This window comes from Lepisosteus platostomus, chromosome 10 (genome assembly GCF_059453375.1).
Source record: "Lepisosteus platostomus isolate fLepPlt1 chromosome 10, fLepPlt1.hap1, whole genome shotgun sequence".
Lineage (NCBI taxonomy): Eukaryota > Metazoa > Chordata > Actinopteri > Semionotiformes > Lepisosteidae > Lepisosteus > Lepisosteus platostomus.
The window spans coordinates 11,225,068-11,249,679 of record NC_142620.1 but is presented as its reverse complement, the minus strand read 5'-3'; the positions used below and the strand labels follow the sequence as shown (position 1 = coordinate 11,249,679).

At 44.0% G+C, this 24,612-nt stretch overlaps 3 protein-coding genes across 6 annotated transcripts in view; 1 reads left to right on the top strand and 2 right to left on the bottom strand.

The window, feature by feature from the left end:
- The window catches only part of dync1h1 (dynein, cytoplasmic 1, heavy chain 1), a 46,814-nt gene extending 38,908 nt beyond the window's left edge, over positions 1-7,906 (top strand). For all 3 annotated transcript variants that reach the window (XM_088648123.1, XM_088648121.1, XM_088648120.1), the window contains exons 63-78: positions 28-202; positions 555-630; positions 856-1,016; positions 1,407-1,518; positions 1,670-1,730; positions 2,165-2,288; positions 2,536-2,649; positions 2,883-3,053; positions 3,379-3,596; positions 3,726-3,829; positions 4,838-5,046; positions 5,326-5,479; positions 5,743-5,885; positions 6,077-6,245; positions 6,474-6,601; positions 7,496-7,906. In XM_088648123.1, coding sequence (XP_088504249.1) covers positions 28-202; positions 555-630; positions 856-1,016; positions 1,407-1,518; positions 1,670-1,730; positions 2,165-2,288; positions 2,536-2,649; positions 2,883-3,053; positions 3,379-3,596; positions 3,726-3,829; positions 4,838-5,046; positions 5,326-5,479; positions 5,743-5,885; positions 6,077-6,245; positions 6,474-6,601; positions 7,496-7,624 — 2,248 coding nt within the window. In that variant the 3' untranslated portion in view covers positions 7,625-7,906. The remainder of the gene's footprint in view (positions 1-27; positions 203-554; positions 631-855; positions 1,017-1,406; positions 1,519-1,669; positions 1,731-2,164; positions 2,289-2,535; positions 2,650-2,882; positions 3,054-3,378; positions 3,597-3,725; positions 3,830-4,837; positions 5,047-5,325; positions 5,480-5,742; positions 5,886-6,076; positions 6,246-6,473; positions 6,602-7,495) is intronic.
- A 1,253-nt stretch (positions 7,907-9,159) lies between these two features.
- Positions 9,160-14,162, bottom strand: LOC148653300 (uncharacterized). Of its 2 annotated transcripts, none has more exons than XM_088648125.1 (6): positions 13,697-14,162; positions 12,839-12,962; positions 12,094-12,147; positions 10,592-10,678; positions 9,546-10,085; positions 9,160-9,397 (listed from the first exon to the last, which is right to left on the bottom strand). In XM_088648125.1, the coding sequence occupies exons 2-6, from the start codon at positions 12,857-12,859 to the stop codon at positions 9,386-9,388; spliced, it is 714 nt and encodes a 237-aa protein (XP_088504251.1). In that variant the 5' UTR covers positions 12,860-12,962; positions 13,697-14,162; the 3' UTR covers positions 9,160-9,385. The 2 variants fall into 2 exon arrangements, with proteins under 2 accessions (XP_088504251.1, XP_088504250.1); XM_088648124.1 differs by having other exon boundaries at positions 12,895-12,962; positions 13,697-14,161.
- A 4,117-nt stretch (positions 14,163-18,279) lies between these two features.
- Positions 18,280-24,277, bottom strand: hsp90aa1.2 (heat shock protein 90, alpha (cytosolic), class A member 1, tandem duplicate 2). Its single transcript, XM_088648114.1, has 11 exons — positions 24,101-24,277; positions 22,467-22,622; positions 21,613-21,979; positions 21,383-21,516; positions 20,925-21,236; positions 20,645-20,810; positions 20,134-20,324; positions 19,847-19,994; positions 19,430-19,698; positions 18,983-19,316; positions 18,280-18,680 (listed from the first exon to the last, which is right to left on the bottom strand). Exons 2-11 carry the CDS (start codon positions 22,620-22,622, stop codon positions 18,571-18,573), a joined length of 2,187 nt encoding a protein of 728 aa, XP_088504240.1. The 5' UTR covers positions 24,101-24,277; the 3' UTR covers positions 18,280-18,570.
- Positions 24,278-24,612: the final 335 nt, after the last annotated feature.

The following is a 24,612-nucleotide window of genomic DNA, read 5'->3' as shown; positions in this document are numbered from 1 at the left end:
AATCAGTGGCTCATCTTTTTCCTCCAGCGAACCCTCTTTTGATCCCGAGTTCCAGCATTTCCTGCGGGGGAAGGAGATTGTGCTGACTGGGACCATCTTGCCAAAGGTCAAGGGCCTGAGCACTGAGCAGACCGAGGGCATGATCAGACTGAGCCGCCTGCCTGCTTTCAAGGACATTGTCTCCAAGGTTGAGGCTGACGAGGTGAGTAGAATCTCCTTGCCATTGCAACATTAGCGGCTCATCATAGCTAATCTCCATGTCCATTTACCTACATGGCTTATTGAATCAAGGTGTGATTGAAGTTAACATTAAACACATAACACAGAGATTGAGCCCATCTAGCTCATTTGGTTGTAAGGAGCTTATTTGTTCAAGAATCTCATTTTGAAGGAAGGAAGGCAAGTTAGGAACAATGTGGCTGGGTAACGTGCTCCAGAACCCTCTGTGTAAACCAAAGTGCCTCCTGTTCACCGGTTTTAATTCACTTCAGTGTTGTTTCCACTGGTGTTCGTCTGGTTCATGTCTCATTTTGTTTTGTTTCCCCTTGTTTCAGCAATTCTTTATGTGGCTGGAGAGTAACTCGCCAGAGCTGTCGGTACCATACCTCTGGACTGAAGAGAAAACATCCAGTGAGTGTCCCCACTGCTGCACAGCTGATTTAAACCCCACTCTGGCTCATTGATATAGCTGGTGTTAACGTCAGTATATGTATGGTTTTCTGTGTTTCCAGTACATGAGCTGAGTGCAGAAACATTAACATCTAATGGCACAACGAGTTCAATTTATACATGAAAAACTGTGCACGGTTTCACTCATATGGCCCTTACTCCTGCCCGTTTGCTCTCCCTGCCCAGCTCCTATTGGCCAGGCCATTCACCAGCTCCTGCTGATCCAGGCCTTCCGGCTCGACCGCCTGCTGGCCATGTCCCACATCTTCGTGTCCAAGGTCCTGGGAGAGACCTTCATGTCCATCATCGAGCAGCCACTGGACCTCGGCAGTATTGTGGACACCGAGGTAACCTTCCTCAGTGGGTTACCAAGGCATTCTCTAAAACATCACATTTTATTATTGTTTTTTACATGATTTGTTCCTTACTGGTTTTTACAAGAGGAAGAATATCAAAGTGCTCTATTATCTTGTATTTAAACCACTGACTGCAGGCAGTGAAAAATGTTATTTTCCCTCAAATCTCTTTAGATACGGTGGTGTTGGCTCCGTTAGAAGCCAGCCATCACCGAACAAACACAAGTGGTCTGATGGACGTGACCCATAACTGATTCTTCAACTGTAGATTTTAGTGTCATGAGACGCAATGTATTATCCATTATTCCTGTAATAAGCACTCTGGGCTTGGAGTGTGCTGCTGCTGATGAAATGTTTTGTGACCTGTTTTTGTGTTGGCAGGTGAAGCCCAGTACTCCAGTCTTGATGTGCTCCGTCCCTGGCTATGACGCCAGCGGTCTTGTGAGAGATTTGGCTGCTGAACAGAACAAACAAATTACATCGGTTTCTATTGGTAAGAAAAATTAGAGGATCTAGTTTTTTTTTCCTCAAGTTTTCAAATTCTGTAGGCTTTTAATCCAAAACTGAACAAGGTATGTTGGTGTGGGATTGTATTAACAAATGGAGAAGTCTGAGATGCATTTAAAAATGTCACTTTCCTGTAGGATCTGCTGAGGGATTCAACAAAGCAGACAGGGACATCAACACAGCAGTCAAGTCTGGCAGGTGGGTGTGACAACCAGAACGTGCACTCATTTACCTCAGCAATCCTCTAGGAACTGTGCTTAAAGGCAAAATTACAAGGGTTGCCTAGTTTGTCCTCTTTGTTCTCTGTTAAAACATATTGAAGATATGCATTTTGCTTATAGAATTAGATTTATCAGTTATATGTGCACTACCTTTCCAAGTGAAGTTTTATAGCACCTGAGGTTTCATCTTTTCCTGGGGGACATTATTTTTTCACAAAATGTAGGATATTGCATTCTGAATGGCCATATAAGCCTAAGAGCAAGTTAGGAAAGTGTTTTTCTTAAAAGAATGGTTTGTCCTCCAAGCAGTGTCTTTGAAGTTCTGTAGCGTGGAGGTGCCTGACTTGTTTGTGGGTAAGCAATGGTGAGATCAGAGAGGCTGTGCTGTAACTGTTGGGATGATGATGGCAGGTGGGTGATGCTGGAGAACGTTCACTTGGCTCCTGGGTGGCTGATGCAGCTGGAGAAGAAGCTCCACTCCATGCAGCCCCACGCCAGCTTCCGCCTCTTCCTCACCATGGAGATCAACCCCAAGGTCAGCTGCTCTCTGGCAGTTTCCATTATTGTATCAAATTCTGTATTTGAATTTCCTTTTCAAATGAAGGTCAGCAAACTGCCTGGTAAGGAGAAAGTGCTCAAAGAATGTGACGGTTGTAGTCACATTCTTGCAACCTCAACATGATCTGCACCACATTTTAGTATCACTTCCAAAGTTGAAGTACTTGTTTTTAATTAACATGAGAATTCAGCGTGTGACCTCGTCTGCTGCCCTTCCTCCCCAGGTCCCAGTGAACCTGCTGCGTGCCGGGCGCATCTTCGTGTTCGAGCCACCTCCAGGCGTGAAGGCGAACATGCTGAGGACCTTCAGCAGCATCCCCGTCTCCCGCATGTGCAAGGTGAGGGCCCACTCCGACGTATCTCTGCATTACGGAACAGGAGCCAGATTTTTCATTGACATGAGAGGTTGTGGTTGTGTTGAGGTACGAAGACATCTCACGAATACCCACAAGCAACCGCAAACCCAGTGTGAGGAAAGGAAGACTGTCGTGTTCTTGGAGACGTGTTTTGTAAGGAATAACACGGCTTCAGGAAGTTGTATGCTGACCCGATTGTCCCTGATGCCATGCAGGCCCCGAACGAGCGTGCCCGCCTGTACTTCCTCCTGGCTTGGTTCCACGCCATCATCCAGGAGCGGCTGCGCTATGCCCCGCTGGGCTGGTCCAAGAAGTACGAATTTGGGGAGTCGGACCTGCGCTCAGCCTGCGACACAGTGGACACCTGGCTGGATGACACCGCCAAGGTAAGGACTGCCTGATCCACACGCATTGACACATGCCTGCCTGTTCTCCTCTGTGCCAACCTATTAAAATTGTCAATTTTCAATGTATAAACTGGCCTGATTTTAACATTTGCTTATCTCATGAGATAGTGAACTGGAATCAAATAGTTTGCTTTGAAAGAGTATATAAGGTGCCATAACTGCAGGTCTGTTCCTGCCCAATCATTTAGAATGGTATCTTAGTAATGTTCCTTCATTAGTGTTGGACTGTTTCTGAAAATGAATTCCTGTCTCTATATACTTGTAACACCCGAGCCTGGATGCTAAAGAATGTACCTAACCACAGGGTCGGCAGAACATCTCTCCTGACAAGATACCTTGGGCAGCCCTGAAGACGCTGATGGCACAGTCCATCTATGGCGGGCGAGTTGACAATGAGTTTGACCAGAGACTGCTCAACACCTTCCTGGAGCGCATCTTCACTACATCCAGCTTCGACAGCGACTTCAAACTGGCCTTTAAGGTCGATGGTCACAAGGATATCAAGATGCCTGATGGCATTCGGTAATTCTGGTGTTTTGCATCCATTTAAATTCAACGTATAACTGAAAGTTGGTGACATCTGTAGGACCTTAGCCAGACTATGAAGGTGATGATGTGTGTTGACTCAGTGGTCCTGTCTTGTCAATTCAGGCGGGAGGAGTTTGTGCACTGGGTGGAGATGCTCCCTGACACGCAGACTCCATCCTGGCTGGGGCTGCCAAGCAACGCTGAGAAGGTCCTCCTTACAACACAGGGTAAAAGGCTTCTCTAACGCTTTTCACGATTTACAGATTGGCAAGAGGTTGACAAAAAGGGGTTTCCGTCTCTGCTCAGCTCTTGAAAGCTTTTGCTCTCCCGTGTGTATTCCTCCATTATAACATCTCTTGTGGTTTTTCCTCCTCTTTCTAACTCATCTTGTTTTTACAGACCACTTCCTCAAGACAGTTTGTTGCAATGTGTCATTTTTCCCTCTTCTTCTGACAGAACATCCTTGAGCATGTGTACAGTTGAGAAAGTAGTGAGGTTACACAGTACCATCTCCAATCTGCTTCATTCTCATACACCATTCATCTTTCAGTTTGTGGCAGTCTCAAGGAACAGTATATATCTTGATGAAGACCGCGGTCCATCCAGAATGATTAGTCAGCAAGCTTACTTTGCAAAGTTGTTCCTGCTGTTAGAAACCTGTCGGTTGAAGAGCTGGTCTGGTATCCCCACAGCGCTTCACCTGACCCACCAGTCCTGTGGCTGCTTCGCAAACGTGCACATGTGAACACATCTGTTCCTAGCTGTTTCATTACAATAAGGGTCTTCTCATCCTCCAGCAACTGTTCACTTTCACTGCATTTTACTAACCATCATGTCACCAGCACTGTTTTCCCAAGCCACTCAAGTCTTTGTCATTTGCTTTTTTTCTGCTTTCAGTCTTTCATTTGCTTCTTGCAGAATTTTTTTAGTTTCTGTGTATGTTTTAGAGTTAAAAATGCATGATCATTTCAGCAGCAACTTTGTGAAATAGTCAAGACTTGTTTCTGCACTTAAGAGAAATCACTGGGTTTTAATTGGTACATTGTGAAACTGGTGTAAGAATTTGGAACCAGTCAGAAGTTGCAGAAAGCCCTGTAGAGTGCGTTTTTTTCATTTTTTGCCAAGACGGTTATAATTTTTTTATTAGTGTAATGCATTGGTGTGCTTCAATTTTGTTTTACTTCCCTGCCTTACCCCCCTCCCTCCAACCTGCTGCCCATACTGCTGGGGCTCAGGCATTGACATGATGGGCAAGATGCTGAAAATGCAGATGCTGGAGGATGAGGATGACCTCGCCTATGAGACGGAGAAGAAGCAGCGCACGAGCTCCACGTCCGACGGGCAGCCCGCGTGGATGAGGACCCTGCATACCACTGCCTGCAACTGGCTGCAGCTCATCCCCCAGTCTGTCAACCCTCTCAAACGCACTGTTGAGAACATCAAGGTGAGGCTCCTCCATGTGGCTCGGATGCTCTCTCAGCAACCAGGGACTCTCCAGACCAGCCTCTTTTCCACCTCTCTTACCTTGTCGTAGGGGCCAATTCAAAGACGTCATTTTAACTCTTATGTGGACATCTCAAAGTATAAACTTACCTACAAAGCTCTGAATAGTGGAGTGAATTTATAAGACCACAGTGCATGTGTGCTTCTGTGTTGGAGTGGGCTGCCAGTGGTTTAAGTGTTGCTGCGGTAGCTATGAACTGATGTCCTTTTGGCCCGGCAGGACCCCCTGTTCCGCTTCTTTGAGAGGGAGGTGAAGATGGGCGCGCGACTGCTCCAGGATGTGCGCCAGGACCTGGCAGATGTGGTGCAGGTTTGCGAGGGCAAAAAGAAGCAGACCAACTACCTGCGCACGCTCATCAACGACCTGGTCAAGGGTAGGTTCCTGAGCAAAACCCCAGGGCCCTTATCTTGTCCTGTTTAGCTGAAATACCTTGGGAATCACCGTCTTTGTTTTATTACCCACCCAGCACACCTGCTTATTTAATGAATTTATTTTTGAATGTCGTTGCTTTTTAACACCTAGAAGTGATAACACAAGGCGTACGCGAGTCTGACATTACACTAACTCATTCTGCATGAATCCTAGGTGACTTAGGCAATGTAGCTGCCATCTCTGACAGACTCTTTTGTTTTCCAGGCATCCTGCCTCACAGCTGGTCTCGCTACACAGTCCCAGCCTCCATGACTGTAATCCAGTGGGTGGCTGATTTCAGCGATCGGGTGAAGCAGCTGCAGTTGATCTCCCAGGGAGCAGCCAGCGGAGGAGCAAAGGAGCTGAAGGTAGTGCTTCCTGTGAATGGAAAATCCGTAAGATCTCACCTGCAGCTAATTGCATTGCTACACAATGCGTTGCACAATGTTTTTTACTTGATGCATCTCTAATCAAAGAGCATCTTCTTCCGTTTCAGACTTTTTTAATTATGCTGCTAGTCAGCCTTCTTTACCTTTTTTTATTATTTGTGTTTTTCCAGAATATCCATGTTTGTCTGGGAAGCCTGTTTGTTCCAGAGGCCTACATTACAGCCACACGTCAGTACGTGGCTCAAGCCAACAGCTGGTCCCTGGAGGAGCTTTGTCTGGAGGTCAATGTCACCACGTCCCAGGGTGCCGCCCTCGATGCCTGCAGCTTTGGCATCAAAGGTCAGTTTGAGGTCCTGCAGCTGTGGCAGCTTGGCTCGTCGACATCATCAAATAAATGATCTGCCTTCACTTTGTGATTGCAGTGTTTTTGCTCATCTAAATGTTCTAAGAGTATATAGCACCCACAGGCCATGTGTGTCATGAGTTGGCATGGAAAGTGAAACCCCTGGTATTCTGATGTCATCGGATGCCTCCGTTTCCGTTATGCTAACACTTGGTCGCCCCCAGGTCTGAAGCTCCAGGGTGCCACCTGCAGCAACAACAAGCTGTCCCTGTCCACCGCCATCTCCACAGAGCTGCCCCTCACTCAGCTGCGCTGGATTAAACAGATGAGTGCCGACAGGAAGGCCAACACGGTGAGCCTCGCTGTCCTTCCCCGTCTCCCTTAGGGCCAGGCCTGCCAGCCATCAGTACTAATCCCATCAGCTGATTGTTCTAGATTTGTATTCAAGCTCTTCTGTGCTGCCCCTCACTTCCTGCTAATACAAACATCATTAAGCAAGAGTATTGTCAATTCCCAGTACTGGTTTTGGAAGAGGAAAGAATCCCTCACTTTGCCCCTTTTCACCCCACTGGTGGATGAACGAGATCTTGCTGCCAGATGCTCCATGCTCATTTTGCCATTAACTTCCAAGAAGCAAAGAATGTGATCAGTTAATAACCAGCATTCCCAAATACTGCTGCAAGCTGAAGAGCAAATTACGTTTTTTCAAAAGCATTGCTTTTGTTAACATAGGAGCATTGTGACTTGATTTTCAAAGAGTTTGTGATAACTGAAATTGGAGACAATTCTGTAAAGCGTGAAATTCCGTAATTTGGATAATGTTCTGCAAAAAATCTACAAAAAATAGTGATAGAGCCACATTGAAGCGTCAAAAACCATTAAATTAAATCACAAATTTTATCTCCTTTTGTCCATCCCACGGTGAAACCCAGGACATTCTATCAGAAAACGTTTCTGTAATTTGAAGAAAAATAATTGCATCATTATTTAACTTGTGCCAATTTCCTCAGCGAGTTTCTAAGCCTCTCTGTGGACAAAGTATTGTAAAATGAAAGTAGAGGCAACTTAATCAGAATCAGCAGAAACATCAGGATACTTCCAGTGCACAGCTGTTCACATGCCTTATTCAAGAAAAATAGACTGCTTTTAGCGAAAACACCATGTAGACCTTTGTGTGCCATTTGAACACAATCCACTACTTTCAATAAGGCAACAGTCCTTAATGTTTTTTGCTCTCTCCTCTTAGGTTACTCTGCCTGTGTACCTGAATTTCACTCGTGCTGATCTGATCTTTACGGTCGACTTTGATATCGCAACCAAGGAGGACCCCCACAGCTTCTATGAGCGAGGAGTGGCTGTGCTTTGCACTGAGTAAACGCATCACAGCTCCAATGTTTAACTATAACTTTCTAGAAGAAAATCAATTAACCATAGTCAACAGTTTAACTGCATTAGAACTACATAAGCTCATTATACTTTGAAAGGGAGATCAGAGTGTCTGAGAAATGTTGGCGGATGGCCTGAGATGGAGGAAGTGAGGGTTAGTTGGCAAGGATGGTTTTTATGAAGGAATCTGCATATTTTATGGAGAGAAAATGAAAAGTTGAGAAGTGCGTGTTACCCATGTCAAAATACATAATAAAATGTCTCCATTGTCTTTGGTGTCATTCCTTCCTTAACTGGATGAGTGTAGTAATGTACCAGAAATATTAATCTGATGCACCCTCTAAAGGTGAAAAGCAGACTTGAACTAAAAATTCTTCCATCACTCCAACCTCCTTGAACAAGGATGAGAGCACTTTCTGTTGATATGAGCCTTTCTGGTGGGTTAATTGTTTAAAGTGTCTGTGATACTCCTGGATTTAGTGCTTCTATTTTTTAATGATAGGTGAAGAAGTAGTATTTATTACAGTCATGTTCTGATTAAAAACAAAGAATGATCAATAAAAGTATTACACCAGGAAGCTTAAAAACTAAATCAGAAATAATTGTATATATTGCACCCTATACAACTTTGACAAAAGGACATCCTTAAACTCTTCTGAACTTGGTACTGTAATAGTTATAAATGCTGGGACTTAGAAACCAACATGCAAGAATGTTGCATCTAAAATGCATAATCCAAATGGACAGTATGCTGTGAGATGGTATGATGGTATGTTCCTGTTGTCATCAATTGCTCTTTCAGAATATACAGTTGTGTGGTCTGTTATATAAACATTGGATATTACATGACTTTACGTGTTTCGTGGTCTGTAGGAAAGCAACCAAGTACTTTTGCAAGTAGATAGAATCTGGCACTACCTCCCCTTAATCTTCACTGACAATTTGTCACTTCACTGAGTGGAGAGCAGGCAGGCATCTTAACTGAACCTACTACAGCATCATGTCCTGGGTTAACCAAAAGCCCTGATAGGTGGCTCCAATAAGAAATTGTAAAAGAGTTCCAAAAATACTATTTGATCTGCACTAGATCTTGAGGTTTGAAGATGGTATTTTAGAACAAAAATACAACTTTTGCCATTATTAGCCATTCATTTTAGCCAGTGTGGAATTTAACAGCAGTAGTAGAAATGTGTAGATACATTGGGACAGTTTTGTATAAAATCACACCTATGGGACTACTTTTAATCCAGGTTAAATTTAAAGCCACAGTAAATGGAATCTGTCTCAAGCTGCAAAAATCCAGCCATGCATTAGAGCTGCACGAAGGAAACTCTTACATTGAGGTGAAAGTCCTGCAATGCCTCCTCTTAGTTCCTCAAAAAAACATTTGTAACAGTTTCTAAGGGAAAACTGTTGGAATAAAGGAGGAAGACCTGAAAAATAAAATGCAAACAAATAAATATAGTAAATTGTCAGATAATGTAAAAGTTTTAAAATGTTGAAAGTATTCAAACGCTTTTAGAATTTGTTCACCCGTGATAAACTTTATTGTGTGATTTTATCAAGCAAATAAACCACATTCACAAAATAACAAGGTCCTTGATTACCCTTGTGATTTTAACAATTTTCTAAATCATACTCACAACTCAAATGTCTAAGGAAAAAAAAGTGCATTGGGAAAGTAAGTGCATCATGAACTGCTTCAGACAATTATGTGTTGTTCATCAACAGCAGAAAGGATTTCAGTTCTTCACTCTGTGTCCTGAAAGAAATGGTAAAATCCATTACTAAAGGCACCTAATGTCAGAGCCAATAACAATATCACAACCAAGAAACATCATGCTGCTGGCAGTAATAAGTACTCATCTCACTCCTCAACTGGACTGGGACTTGGGAACAGAACAGCCTACCTCCAGTTCAACTGTGCGCTGTTTCTTCCTGAGGCAGCGTTCGCCAGACTCGGCCCCCGGGAACCCCGACTTGCGCTTGGGGAGGAACGCTAGTGGCTCAGGACTTCCGGGGGACCCCTCCTCAGATCTGGGGTGTGCTCTGAGAGACCCAGTCCAGCTCCTGTATGAGGTGCTTGCGGGCAGCCGGGCTGGGGTGAAGCTTAGGAAGGCAAACTGTCCGGGTGTGGAGAGTGAAGCCTCTGTATGCACTCCTGAGTCCACAGGCATCTCCCTCCAGTCCTTGCCACCCCTTGGGGACACAGGTTCCCCAAATCTCACCTCCGAGTCACTGGAGGACTTCATCTGGACATCAGAAGGCAGCTGTATTTCACCCAGTTTCACAGAGTCGCCTCTCTTCCCCGGGGCCTTGGGAGAGGAGGCTGGCACGGCGGTCACTGACCGGGTCCTGGACCTCAATCCGCTGCCCCCCTGGATTCGGCTCCGGGAACACCTGGACGTATCCGAGGAGTCCTCAGAGCTGCCGTCATAGGGGTCCCAAGACTGTGGAGAAGCAGGTGAAAAATCCAAGCAGAACTGACATTGGAACAGATCCGGAGAAGAATACACCTGAACTCCTTTGATTTTAACTCAGGATTGTTAATACTGGTACTACAACCCTGCACACCAATGGCTTTAGTCAAGACTCGAGACTATGGAGACTGCCCAACACAAACCCAAGGCTCTTACGGGGATGGGTTATCCAGGTCCTGGAGAACCAGTATGTCTTCAAGTTTTCAGCCCAATTCAGATCTTAACCCAAATCAGGTCATTATTGCCTTTATGGGACAAAAGACCATAATAGGCATTCTCAGTTCTTCATCAGCATGTACTTTGAAAACACACCAGACACACCAGCTATCCAGGAGCAGGACCTAGTGGGTCCCATTTTTTTCTACTTTTGAGTATATCACTTTTTTTTCTACGGGATGGATGATCACTCAAATTAAACCAGACAGGTAAGATTTTTCGTTTTCCTTGCAGATCGCAGTATTCAGAATCGCACTCACTGGCAGGGAAGACCGGCCTCTGTGTTGCTGCGCCAAAGACAGCACCTTCCTGGTAGCTCCACTCTCAGGTGTACTGGAGGCACATCCCTAGGCAAGAGAAGAACACCGAAGCACACCATTTACCTGCCAATGACTATATCAGTGAGTGTGCGCTGGTGCTCTGCATCCATGGGTGAGACCAAACATGAAATCAAACCTTCTCTAGTCAGGAATCCAGAAGCCTCTCTAAATCATCAACAGCTTATGACTTGTGGAGGAGAGACAGATCAGTCCAAATAACCTTAGTCACACTAATGTACCCCTTCTTTCAAGTGGACAGCTGCATGAGACAGAAAACCTGCTGCATTTCCAGACAGTGAGAACCAGAATGGACAGACACAGGAGGACACATTCATAAGAGACATAGCAGGGGAGCTGGGACATAAGACTCACTGCCAAAGCTTCCCAGACCGAAACAATACAATCCACATTCCTTATTTAGGTTTGCTGCTCAGAAAGTTACAATACAAGCACCCATTCCAGCTCCAGAAATATTCTCACAGTTTTTGATCAGGAAAGGTTCGGCACCTGAACCTGCACAGCACCTGAAAAGGGATTGTTGGTCTCCAAAAAACAGCTCCCGGCTGCACCAAGAGTTAAACTGCGCAGTAGCAGTCATTAAAGCTACGGTTCAAGATAGCAGCTGCCTTTTTCAAAAGTAAAACTGACACAGTCGTAGGAAGCCAGGTGGGTTCTAATGAAAAATTCAATCTTCTGTTAGCTACGTGGCAAAGCAGGGTCAAATCTGACACAATACTTAAAACCTCAGGCCACAGACTTCTCTGTGTTACAAACGTGGTTAGACAGATCTGGTTAAAAGTGGATTTTCAATAATGTGACAAATGAAATTGCACTGAAGTACTGTAGTTCTCTATGCGATTGCAGAATACACCGTAGATATTAAAGGTACTGTACAGTATATTTAAATATCTATGGTGTAGAGTCTGGTGCCCTATTAATGTTGAACGAGTGATTCATGGAGTATTTAAATATCTTACTGTATTTGAAAATGGGGGGTAGGGTCTTTTGGACCCACCAGGAATTTGCAAAGGCGGTGCGCATATTATACCTCTTTAAAGCGCCTTCAGGAAAATACTGCAAATATCCTGGTCTTGATGATGACACTTTCCAGACAGATTGCAAGGTATGATTCATAATGTGAGATCTGTTTATCTACATGAGACTGAAGGGTCTGGTGGCAGGATGCTAAAGAATATTTTTGAGAGATATTTTCCCCACAGGGCAGGGAAAGATCTCTATAGTCAATTTAAATGTGGTATAAGGCATCCAGAAAGGACCTCTCAATTATTTTGTTTCTGTTTACAGATTGACAGCTAAATCAGAAATAAATGTATTTACTTTTGCAATGCTCTGCCTCTTACATATACACTTAATGTTGCATCTGTAAGTCAGGCTGGTGGATGTGTTCTGGCTGTTGTGTTGTGGTAGATCTCAAGCAGTACCTCGGGGCTTGTGTCCGACTCGGAGTCTGTGCTGGATTCCACTTTACACTTCTCCTGGGGAAGATACAGGAAGCCAGAAGAAATTATTGCCACAATGGAGAGCAACGAGTTACATGGTAGTGATGTTTGTGCTCGGCCCCTAAAGATTGTCCTTTAAGGGAGAGAAGTGACATTGAAATGCACAGTAATCAACCTTGATTTTGATTTAATTCAGTTTTTCACTGTCACTTCTACTACCAGGCATTTCATTTGATCCAGAATTATTCCCTAACGCTCTGATGCTGCAGTCCTTACCTGAACTGCTCTGAATTGCACTCTCAGAGCATTTATGACAGAGGGGTTTTGAAGCCTTGCAAAGCCTCTTCCTTATCTGTCTGAACTTGAGCAAGGTTGTACTCAGCAGGCGATGCCCTTCTTTGTCTCCCACTGAACCCACACTGCTACTCTCGGTTCCTGCCTCTTTGACATCTTTCGCCCCAGACTATGTTTAACTATCTTCCAGGACAAATAAAATGTTGACCTTTAAGAAAAAGTTTTAGATTTTTTGTTCATTAGGGTTTTCAATTAAGATAAGTTAATTTCCCATCTGTAATAGTGCCCCTGGTAGATATCTGGACGATGACAGTGCTGCTGTCACTGTTGAAATGAAACCCTAACTTAGGTAGAGGCTGAGACAGTGCCTGAAGTCACTAAATTGCCGTTTAATTTGCCACGACATAAAATAATAAAATTATAACAGAAGTACCTTTCTCTCCTGGCTGCACATTTTCTAATGCAACACGTGCTTTATGACATTCTCACCATGTACTTGAATGCCAGCCTGTCCACACTGTCTGAGGTTTTCCTTGCATCTTTGCCGTCATTAAACCCTGTTAGGAATACATGGGCAACAGAATACAAGTCAGCTCTTAACTAAATATCATCTTATATTCCAGTCAGCACTGGGGATGTCTTTGTGCAGCACCATTTAAATCATAAAGCCTTAACACAAAGGCGTCTTCATGAAACCCGAATTATTTCACCAGAATAACAAATCTCTCTGTAAGCATCCCTATTGCATTAGCATGGTGCTAGAATAGTGCTCTTTGCCGCTATACATACACTGAGCATCAAAATATAGTTCTTATTTCTATCTACAACAAGGATCCAGAGTTTAGGAAAGCGACACAATACTTCAAAGCAGTTCTGGTCAAGTGGGGTGAAAACTTTATTTGTAAAAACGTGCCCTGCGCACTTGGTGTCGCCTCCCTGATTCACAATTCAGTTCGATGTATTTACAGGTGCACACTTACATGTTACACATGTGAAACTATGCCTACGGTACCATTTTCAGTATCGGTTTTCTGAAATACTGTACATGCCGAATAGACGGCGAGATTTTTATTTTCCTTAACGTCGCCGCAAAATTAAATAAATGTTTGTTTCGTTGAAAAAAAAAGGCTAGAAACAATTCCGGGTGAAGAGCAGAGAAAGCTGATGAATAAATACACAATTAATCGCTTACTGCGGGGCAAAATGCAGCCGCACATCAAGGTCTGAAAAACGTGCATTTTAAGCACTTAAGACTAATTTAAATAGGTGTTGTTAATACTTTGCATTTTACCTTGCTCCGCCTGTTTCTGCCTCCGCTTTCTGCGCCTAGCCGACATTCTGCCTTCTACAAACACTTGCGTTTGGCGCCCCCTTAGTCCAAAGAAGGAAGCTGCACGTCGGGAAGCCCGGACTCCAGCGCATCGTTGATATTTTTTGAATGGGGTTATTTACAAGCGAAAGAGAAGAGGTACTCTAATAGCTGTCATTTTAACGTTGGACTTTTTCTTTCATAGAGTCATATAATACATCAATCAGCCGCCTTGCCTGAAGTATTGCTGTACGTTTTGTTGTGGTTTACAGGTCTCAAAGGATATTGCACGATAGAACAATATTTAGACTCAACTGTTGTATGCAAGAAGCGATGAGTGAAAAGTTGTGTGTATTATTTCCCTGGAGTATTTTTTATAAGTAATTCTAAAAAAAAAAATGTTTGAAATTGTTGCATCTAAGCAAGAACGCTCAAAGGATTTTTGTCAAACTAGAAGTACATGCAGACTGAACACAACATTGGATCTTACCGAGATTCAACTTTGGAGTCCTAGACCCTTCAGCTCGGGATACACACTGTAACATAGAGACGTATTGGGATTGGGTTTGCTTTGGAAAACGTCTGTAACAGCTGGTCTCTGTGGTGCCATTCTGGACAGTGTTATGACACAAACGAAGCGTGACACTGGTCTTGGGTTTGCATTGATATTCCAAATGAAACAAAACAATGGACTGTGACTCTTTTATCAATAATTAGGTTTACAGTAGGGGAAAGTAATAAGAAGCCCTCCCCTTGTGCAAACTGAGTTGGACTGGCCCTGCGTGTGAACGCCAGTTAAAAACGAATAGTGGGCTACCTGCAAAAATGAATCATGTAGTACAAAAAAAATGCTTTTAAGTGAGGTAAATGAAAATAAAATACACTGAAACGGAATATTTATATCAATAACCATTTTTTTTTTAAAACAAGCCTATTGGGGCATGTTTGTTTTTTTTCGCAGGCGCGTTTTTTGTGACGGTTCCTGGAATTACCTGTGCGGCCTGTGGTGCTTTTGGCGGTTTATTAATTTTTCTGTTACCACGAGTCTCCTCGGAATATATCGCTTGTTGTTGCCACGGTGTTGCTTGTACTCGTGTTGGAATTAATTCATATCATTTACAGTAGGCTTCATTATCCGCTTAGCATTTGTTTGGGTACTCACACTTAATATTCAGTACTGACGGTTAATAAATTGCATTCTGTATTGCAGAAAATAGTGGAGAAGACAGTTTAAGTTTCGCAAACGATTGGTAGTGCTCCCGTTGCCGACACGTGAGTCCCTTTGGACACTCGCCTTCTTCGAGGCGCCCGCTGACACAACGCAGTACGGAAACTCACGTTTTTATTAATAAAACATAAATGTATAAAAATTTACAAAGAACGTGAGTTTTAATCAAGATATTCAATGACTTCAGTTAAGTGATCCATGGGAGCTACTGTTCCCATTCGTCATTCCAATAACTTCTCGAATACCTAATAACTGACCTGTTTGGTGGTCAAAATGAAAAGTTTAGAAACTGAAGACTGGGGACGAGTAGAATCTTTTGGATTGGGACACTCTAGGACCAAGGATGATCATCCTTGATAAAAGCTTATTTTTCTAAAGAACCCCTTGCTTATCAAATTGGCGAATCAACCCTTTCCCTTCCTCTGAGCACACTGCGTCAATTTTTCAAGTCAAAAACGGGGGTTAAATTTGCATTGTGTAGTGTTTACATTGATTGTGTATTTAAATATACAGTACACTGAATATCAAATGAACAACTATAACTGCAACAAATGCAGTCTTTTCTCTAGCAGGTGCACTGATATTTTATTGAACAGACATGACAAATACATCATGCTGATTAACATTTGTCAGCAACACGGTTGATCAACAGGGTGCACACTGCTGAAGTCACAGGACAGCGGTTTATTGAAAGAATAAGCTGTGCATCTGGCTCATCCTGTGGACCAGCCTGCAGAAACTGTCTTCTGGGACTCGGTTAGATCTGCTCATGTCAGTCATGATCCAAACATCTAAAACGTTTACGATTTAAACTAGAAACGATTTAATCAGTTTCCAGAATGTATTATACCTGTGTAACAGATACAGGTGGTATAGAAAGTCACCACCCTCTTTCAACATTTGTACCTTTTGTTGTATGACACTCTTAAAAACAAATTAAATTAAGCTTGTTCCATTTTTACACACAGTAGCCCACATTAGCCAAGTGAAAATAGAATTCTAAAACATTCTGAAAATTAATTGATATTACAACAGTAAAATATCTTATTTGGATAAGTGAATACCCCCCTTACAATTGCATTTGTAAACTTGCTCAGGTATAACCAATCACCTTACAGATCACAGAACAAACTAATTGGCTCCCACCTGTGATCAATTGTGGTGATTTTGATTAGTTCAGAATAAAAGCAGCTGTTTCTAGAGGATTCTACTGCTTGGAAGTGCATTTCAAAGCAAAGAATGCACTATGGGTGGAAAGGTGCTTTCAAAAGAACTTATAGATAACGTTGTGGGAAGGCACAAGTCAGGAGATGGGTATAAAAAGATTTCAAAGGTTTTAGGTATCCCATGGAGCACAGTCAAGACCATCACTAAGAGGTGGAAGGCATATGGCACCACCCAGACCTTACATACAGTAGATCAGGCCCTCCCTCTGAACTGGATGACCAAGCAAGAAGGAGGCTGATCAGAGAGGCTACCAGGAGACCGATGGCAACTTTGTGTGAGCTACAGGCATTTATGGCAAAGACTGGTCATTGTGTGCATCAAGCCACTTCAAGTCTTGTTTACATTTTGCTAAAAGCACCTTAAAGGTGCTATGGTCGGATGAGCCCAAAATCAAACATTTTGGCTGGAATGCAAAACGGTACATCTGGTGAAAACCCAATACATCTTACCATCCAAAGAACACCATTCCTACAGTAAAGCACGGTGGTGGCAGCATCCTGCTGTGGGGGTGGGGGTGCTGTGGGGGTGTTTCTCTTCCACTGGGACTGGGGCACTTGTCAGGATAGAAGGGAAGATGGATGGTGCAAAATACAGGCAAATGCTTGAAGAAAACCTGCAGCCCTCAGCCAGGAAGTTGAAAATGGGAAGATGGTTCAACATGACAATGACTCAAAGCACCCGTACAGTGGCCAAAGGACAGGAAGGTGAATGTTCTTGAGTGTCCTAGTCAGAGCCCCGACCTGAATCCCATCGAGAATCTTAGGAATGACTTGAAGAGGGTAGTCCATCAATGGTCACCACGCAGTTTGACTGAGCTTGAACAGTTCTGTAAGGAATAAAGGGCAAATATTCTTCCCTCTAGGTGTGCGAAGTTGGTAGAGATGTATCCAAACAAATTTTGCTTTCTCTTTTCACATGGATGTTACAAGGTAAAATGTATAAATGAAGCTAGAAAAAATCTGATTTTATTTCTTCTTTTTGGGCTTTAGGGCAACAAAAGGTGAACATTTTGAAAGGGGGTGGTGACTTTGCATACACACTGTATATGCCGAGTGCTACAACTGTATGTGAAACTGCAGTGTGTGACTCCTTAAACTACTGCTGTACAATTGGCAGGAGTTGTGGTGTGCTATCATTCTTGTCTCTCTAGTCTGCTTTCTGTTCTACATTTGGTTCTTATCCCAGCTGTATGGTACTGTAGCTGATGAGTGTCTAAACGAACAGTGTGTTATTCTACTGCTGTGATAATTGCATTCTCTTTATTCTTTCCCTGTAAATACGTTTGCTTTACAGAATTTGGTAAAGTAGCACTGGGATCCATTTTCATATGGATCTTAATAGTTGATGTGTGGTGAGCGTTCTTGGACACTACGGCTGCTGTCGCATCATCCAGGTGGATGCTGCACATCGGTGGTGGTGGAGGGGAGTCCCCATTACCTGTAAAGAGCTTTGAGTGTAGTGTCCAGAAAAGTGCTATATTAGTGTAAGCAATTATTCTGAATATAATATAATCCCCGTAACCATCCATATCCATGCCTGTTCCTTAATGTGGTTGTACACTACTCGGGCACAGATATTTTAATTCCACTTCCAAGTTCAACTGTGGTAGGATCCCAAGGTTAGGTTCTCACCGTTTCCAACCTTGCTAATAATCCCACAACAGCATTTCGATTACAGTCCTGCTATAAATCAGATGCTCTATTCTAGTCCTGGTCAGTCTTTTCTTGGCTATGCCATCATTTGATTTTGCAGCCCCAGCATCATTAAGGGCCCACACCTCCCAACTTGAAATGCTCATGGACTTAATGAGCATTTTTAGCTTCACTGGAATGACTTGATCAATATTACTCCTGACCAAGGTCTTGTGGCACTTTAATTAAATGGCCGTGGTGGGAGTTGATATTACAAATTAACAAAAGCTTAATCTTTGCTATTTAAACAATGATTAGGTTACAGATCCTCCCCTTGTTTTTCCCCTCATATGGATAGAAAACATTGCTGCCAATACTTGAAATTCAGAGAACAAGTAGTGGCTCTGGATTACAAAAGCTAAATTAACATCTCTGACATTAAAGGCTTGTGATGTGGAAATGACAACAGAAACACCTGCTTCACATATTAAACTTTTATTTGCAACTTACAATTCAACAAGATTGTAGAAATTTTACAGTGCACTTAAACAAGGAACATGGAATGCAAATAAATACAAAAATACATCTGAACAAATTTCAAATACAAAAGAAAACATAAGTGTGTTCAGCCATCCAATGCCAAGGAAATGGAATGAAGAAATGAGAAAATAAGGGGGAATGAATATGCATTTCAGGTTCATTCCTAATGAATTCAGCTTTAACCATTTACAGTTGTGTTTACATTATTTCTATCCAACATTTACAGTTTCTTAGTCAACTTCCTCCATCCTCGATGTGTCATCATCCCCTTCTAGTGGGGGCATGTCCTCAATTGGAGCAGCAGTGGTGTCCTCTGTTGTCATATCATCTTCATCAATACCTGGAGAGAATACACTGGTGAGCAATTTCCACCACTACCATTTAAAGAACATTATATTGTTCCTTCTCAGGTTACCTTCAACAATTAGTACTCTTCTTTGTAGCCTTTTTTAAAAATTACAGGTGTTACACATCTAAACTGTTTTTTTTTCCCCCAATACATGATGCTTCCCTTAAAGCAGTATGAACTAAGCCATTCCTGTCCGCTTCTTAATTCTTAAAATCTTTGCATCTAATTTCTTTATGGTCAGGTTTTAAAATCCTGTTTACCACACTGTACTTCCTAGATCTGTTCAGACTTACCGAGCCCGAGCTTGATCATCCTGTAGATGCGGTTTGCATGCGTCTGTGGATCATCCAATGAAAAGCCGGAGGACAGCAGTGCAGTCTCGAACAGCAGGATCACCAGGTCCTTCACGGACTTGTCGTTCTTGTCAACCTCCGCTTTCTGCCTGAGTGTCTCGATGATGGGGTGCTCTGGGTTGATCTCCAGGTGCTTCTTAGCTGCCATGTAGCCCATGGTGGAGTTGTCCCTCAGAGCTTGGGCCTTCATGATCCTCTCCATGTTGGCAGTCCAGCCGTAGGTGCTGGTGACAATGCAGCAGGGAGAGGAGACCAACCTGTTTGAAACAGCAACCTGGAAAAACAGTGAAGAGCATGATTAGAGCAGTTCAATAGTTTTACCGAAAAAGATCTCATTGGATCAAGAATCGTCAAGGAAACTACAGATGTTCAAAATTAGATGCCCACCTTTTCCACCTTCTTTTCAAGAATGTCCTTCATGATCTTGCAGAGGTTCTCAAACTGGGCCTTCTTCTCCTCCTGCCTCTTCTTCTCCTCTTCATCCTCAGGCAGCTCCAGTCCCTCTTTGGTCACAGACACCAAGTTCTTTCCCTCAAACTCCTTGAGCTGCTGGACACAATACTCATCAATGGGCTCGATCATGTATATCACCTCCAGGCCAGCCTTGCGCAGACGCTCCACAAAAGCAGAGTTGGCCACCTGCTCCTTGGACTCTCCTGCAGAGATGTCAAGGTAGGTTTAGTGATGCCGTACTTTTTTTTTTTAATGAAGTCACTATCTTTGTAACCCAACAACTAAACTACTCTCAAAAGATGTTTACTAAAATGCTCCTGATTGGTGTTTGGAGTTGAACCGTTTCCCTACCTGTGATGTAATAGATGTGTTTCTGGTTGTCCTTCATTCGGGTGACATAGTCTTTCAGGGAGACCATCTCATCTCCTGAGGCAGAGGTGTAGTACCTCAGTAGCTCAGACAGCTTCTTGCGATTCTGAGAGTCCTCATGGATGCCAAGCTGTAAAGGAAAAACAATTTAAGTTTTCCTCTTTAAGGGCACAAGCCATTTAAGTTCACCATTATAGTCAAGGTAGTCCTCAATTAGCTTAAACACTGTTCTCCACATAATGGAATATCACACAATAGCTTTTACCTACCTTTATGTTCTTGGAAAATTGCTCGTAGTATTTTTTGTAGTTGTCCTTGTCCTCGGCCAGCTCAGTGAAGAGCTCCAGGCATTTCTTCACCAGGTTCTTGCGGATGACTTTTAGGATCTTGCTCTGCTGCAGCATCTCTCTGGAGATGTTGAGGGGCAGATCTTCAGAATCCACCACACCCTTGATGAAATCTGAAAAAAAAAAGGAATGTTAAATACCAAAACCTTAAAATAATGGGTGCACTGGCATACTGCTAGTGACATTAAAGGTTAATGTCACCACAAAGGTACTATACAACATAAATTCAAAATGGTATAATGGGCATCAAGGCCTATTCAAAAGAGAACTTTCACCTTCTTTCAAATCTCCCAATATAAACCTTTTGTTTAAAAGGCCATACTATTTATCTTCTCCTCAACCATCAGAGTTGTCAAATAGTCTGGAACACTAACAGTATTTAAGGACTGTACACGGCTCAATCTACGTTAGACCAACTTCGAAGGTTACTTACTGAGATACTCTGGGATCAGCTCATCACAGTTATCCATGATGAAGACTCTGCGCACATACAGCTTGATGTTGTTCTTTTTCTTCTTGTTCTCAAACAAGTCAAAAGGTGCACGTCTTGGCACAAACAGCAATGCCCTGAACTCAAGCTGTCCTTCCACCGAGAAATGCTGGCAGAGAAAAAGGAAAAGAAGAAAATGACTTTTTTTGAATCGTTAACATCATATGTGGGTATAAAACTGAAGTCAAACTTTGCACTTTTGAGCTGATTTATCAAGACTCACCTTCACAGCCAGGTGGTCCTCCCAGTCGTTGGTGAGGCTCTTATAGAACTCGCCGTACTCCTCTGTTGTGATGTCATCAGGGTTGCGGGTCCAGATGGGCTTGGTCTTGTTCAGCTCCTCCTGATCAATGTACTTCTCCTTGATCTTCTTCTTCTTTTTCTTGTCAGTGGACTTCTTCTCATCCTCCTCCTCATCGGAGCCCACATCCTCAATCTCAGGCTTGTCCTCCTCACTCTTCTCCTCTTTCTCCTCCTTGTCCTTCTCCTCTTCAGCCTCGTCGTCACTCACTTCCTTGTCACGCTCTTTCTCAACCTACACAGAAGGTAACAACTCTTAGACTTGTACACTTGCATAAAATGCTCCTGTAGTTGCACCTCCCCCCCTTTAGGTTCTTTTACGATTCCTACTTAAACAATTACATGAAGCTACAAAAGTCACAACCCATTAGGAATACTTACAAACAGTGTAATGGGGTATCCAATGAACTGGGAATGTTTCTTCACAATTTCTTTGACCCTCCGCTCCTCCAGGTATTCAGTCTGGTCTTCCTTCAGGTGCAGAATCACCTTTGTACCACGGCCCAATGGCTCACCTAATGGAATAAAGTACACAGACATCAGTTACACCGAACAGATGCTGTTATGTTAAAGTATATTTCAATGAAGCAAGCCACATTCTGTCTTCTTACTTGCATCCACCTTGACTGTGAAGGAGCCACCGGCTGAGGACTCCCAGGCGTACTGCTCGTCATCGTTGTGCTTGGTGATGACAGTCACTTTCTCTGCCACCAGGTAGGCAGAGTAGAAACCCACACCGAACTGGCCAATCATGGAGATATCAGCCCCGGCCTGCAGGGCCTCCATGAAAGCCTTGGTGCCCGACTTGGCAATAGTGCCCAGGTTGTTGATGAGGTCAGCCTTGGTCATGCCAATGCCAGTGTCAATGATGGTCAGGGTACGGTCCTGCTTGTTTGGAATAAGTTCGATCTTCAGGTCTTTTCCAGAATCCAGCTTGCTGGGATCTGTGAGGCTCTCATATCTGATTTTGTCCAGGGCCTAGAAGTTTGAAAATACAACTATTAAAGCAATCAGGGAGACAGCAGTCCTATTAAACAGTATTAAGCAGACTTATTACAATTCTAAGTGAGAATTTAAGCAAAATAGAATACTTAACGCAAGCAATAGCTTAAGAGTGTAATGTTAACAATCGTAAACATTTTAAAAGATCCAGACGTAACTCTATAAAGTTAAACATGCAACTTTCTTTTAAGATCACTTAGCCATATACAATTTCTTGCATTAGGTATACGTCTCCCCCCCCGCATACCCCAGGCTTGCTCTCCACGAGACACAGACAGAGAGAAGCTTGGGTTCAGAACGCAGGATCAGCCATTGTACAGCACCCCTGGAGCAGTTTGGGAAAATAAAATGCAGACCAAAAACTGCTTTTCCCCTCACAAATAGATCCTGTGTAATATATTCCATCCTGGAGAGATTATCAGTGTTATTAACATGTTAACTGCTGGGTTGACGGCACACTTACGTCTGAGGAGTTGGAGATCAGCTCCCGGAGGAAGATCTCTTTGTTGGAGTAGAAGGTGTTGATGATCAGGGACATGAGCTGGGCGATCTCTGCCTGGAAGGCAAAGGTCTCCACCTCCTCGTCCATGGGCTGGTCGTGGGCCTGTGCTTCTGGCATCTGAACAAGAAAGCAGCACAAAGCGTCAGTTTTGACAAGCAAGACTGTCAACTGCTGGATTTACAAAAACCAGCCTTTCACTCCCTAATCACACAAGACATGTGCGGGCAGATTAAGGGGAACTACTTCCTGTAGGAAGTGTCCTTAAACAAAGTGCTGTGGAAATAAGGCATAAGCTGTTCTTGCCAATACAATAGTGGTGTAACCCCGGCATCCTGGCCAAATTTCCCAATGGCCCTTACCAATCATGGCCTCCTAATAATCCCCCTCTATGAATTGGCTTCATAACTCTGCTCTCCCCACTGATAGCTGATATATGGTGAGCGTTCTGGCACACTACGGCTGCCGTCGCATCATGCAGGTGGATGCTGCACATTGGTGGTGGTGGAGGGGAGTCCCCATTACCTGTAAAGCACTTTGAGTGGAGTGGCCAGAAAAGCGCTATATAAGTGTAAGCAATTATTATTATTAATACTTTGCCCTGATAACCACTCCTGTGCTCAGTTAGTGAATAACCTGACATCCACCAGTGAAACAGGTTTTCCACAGTGACAGCCAGGACACATCTCAATGTGCTGTAGCTGACATTTCCAGATGTTTCCAGTCACTAAGAAGACTGTCATCTACCTTTTCCATACACGAGGTCACCTATGAAACTGGGAGGTAGTACTGCCCACAAAGCTCACAGATTTGAAGTCCCCTGACAGGTCCTACTATAAATGGACCACACTAATTACTATCATTCCCACTGGGGCGCGTATCGTGCGTTTCTGAACTACTTATAAAATTTAAAATAGATGCTTTTGAGTCATTAACCAAGTACTGGGAAAACAGAGAAAGGAAATAAAAAAAAAATCAGCGCTTGTTCTCCTCGGAGATCACGCGTGTGGCCGAAAACTCTTCCCCTTACAGTCAGGGCTCCTCCACCCGAAGCAGGTGGAGCTGATGACTCCAGCTCCTGCCTTTGCCCCCCCCTGCAGGAGGCTGGCGGGGACTTTTCTAGAAGCCAGCCGAGCCTGGCCCACGCCGCCGCCGCCGCCGCCACCACACGGCTCCAGCTCCGCTCTGCCGCAGCGCAGCGGCCCCCGGCGGCGAGGCGAGGGAACTGCGAGTTTCCAGAACATACCAGACCATCCCCGGCGCTCCGACCGCCCGTCCGCACCTGCGGCGGGGCAGCGCGCCTCCCCCGGCCGGCCGAGCGGGGACAGCCGCCACCGACCCGACCACAAGGACACACGACAGACCCGGCTACCGACACCGCCGCGGAAGGGTTTGCGAGGGTTTTCCCGTTTTAAACGAACTGCCTCAGGTGTTTAGGGTTAAGTCTGCAGCATGAACATCTTATTCTAACGGCCAATAGTTTCCCCACAGCTCACGTCATACCCCGTCTTATAGATACAGCTAGTCTGCTTTCACCCCAGGTAAAGAATGTATGAGTGAGACACTAATAAGGTCCGCTGTGCTTATTTCGAGCTTACCTTGGCTGTCACCAGTTTATTATTAATCTGCAACACTTTCCAGTGAGGTCTTCAGCTCTAGGCTGGCCGTTACTGCAAAACACCCCTCTAATGACTCCTCAGCCGGGCTGCATCGCTTTTATAGCGGCGGCGCAGATCGTTCGAGAAACAGCCTCCTTCCAGAAACGTCTGGAAGCTTCCCCATCGCCCCCGCCGTCAATCACGGGGCGCGCCTGGAAGACCGCCACCCAAGTCCCCGCCCCCTTGCCGTTGGGATGAATGGAGGGGGGCGGGACCCGGGGCGGGGCCCCGCCTGTACAGCCTGCGGGGGTCAAACTGCCGGGGTGCGTGCTGATTGGCTAACCGCCGATTTTCTCGGTCTTTCCTGTCAAAGCGCATTTCTTAAGTTTTATAGCCGTTCCTTTACAATAAGCCTTAAATAATGTTCTTGTGGGAGAAAAACATAAGAATGCAGCTTTTATTTTAAAGAGGCGAAGAGTGCATTCTGTGCAGCGCATTAAGTGAAATGCTGT

Coding starts and splice junctions, on each gene's coding strand:
- hsp90aa1.2 (XM_088648114.1), bottom strand. CDS start 22,622: ATGCCAGAAGCACAGGCCCACGACCAGCCCATGGACGAGGAGGTGGAG. Junction 21,980..22,466: donor TGATCTCCAACTCCTCAGAC/GTAAGTGTGCCG, acceptor TCAAACTTCTAG/GCCCTGGACAAAATCAGATA. Junction 20,325..20,644: donor GCTGATCCCAGAGTATCTCA/GTAAGTAACCTT, acceptor TTTTTTTTTCAG/ATTTCATCAAGGGTGTGGTG.
- LOC148653300 (XM_088648124.1), bottom strand. CDS start 13,742: ATGTCGGCTAGGCGCAGAAAGCGGAGGCAGAAACAGGCGGAGCAAG. Junction 10,679..12,093: donor AGTCGGACACAAGCCCCGAG/GTACTGCTTGAG, acceptor TCTCTTGCCTAG/GGATGTGCCTCCAGTACACC. Junction 10,086..10,591: donor GAGGCCGGTCTTCCCTGCCA/GTGAGTGCGATT, acceptor GCTTCTCCACAG/TCTTGGGACCCCTATGACGG.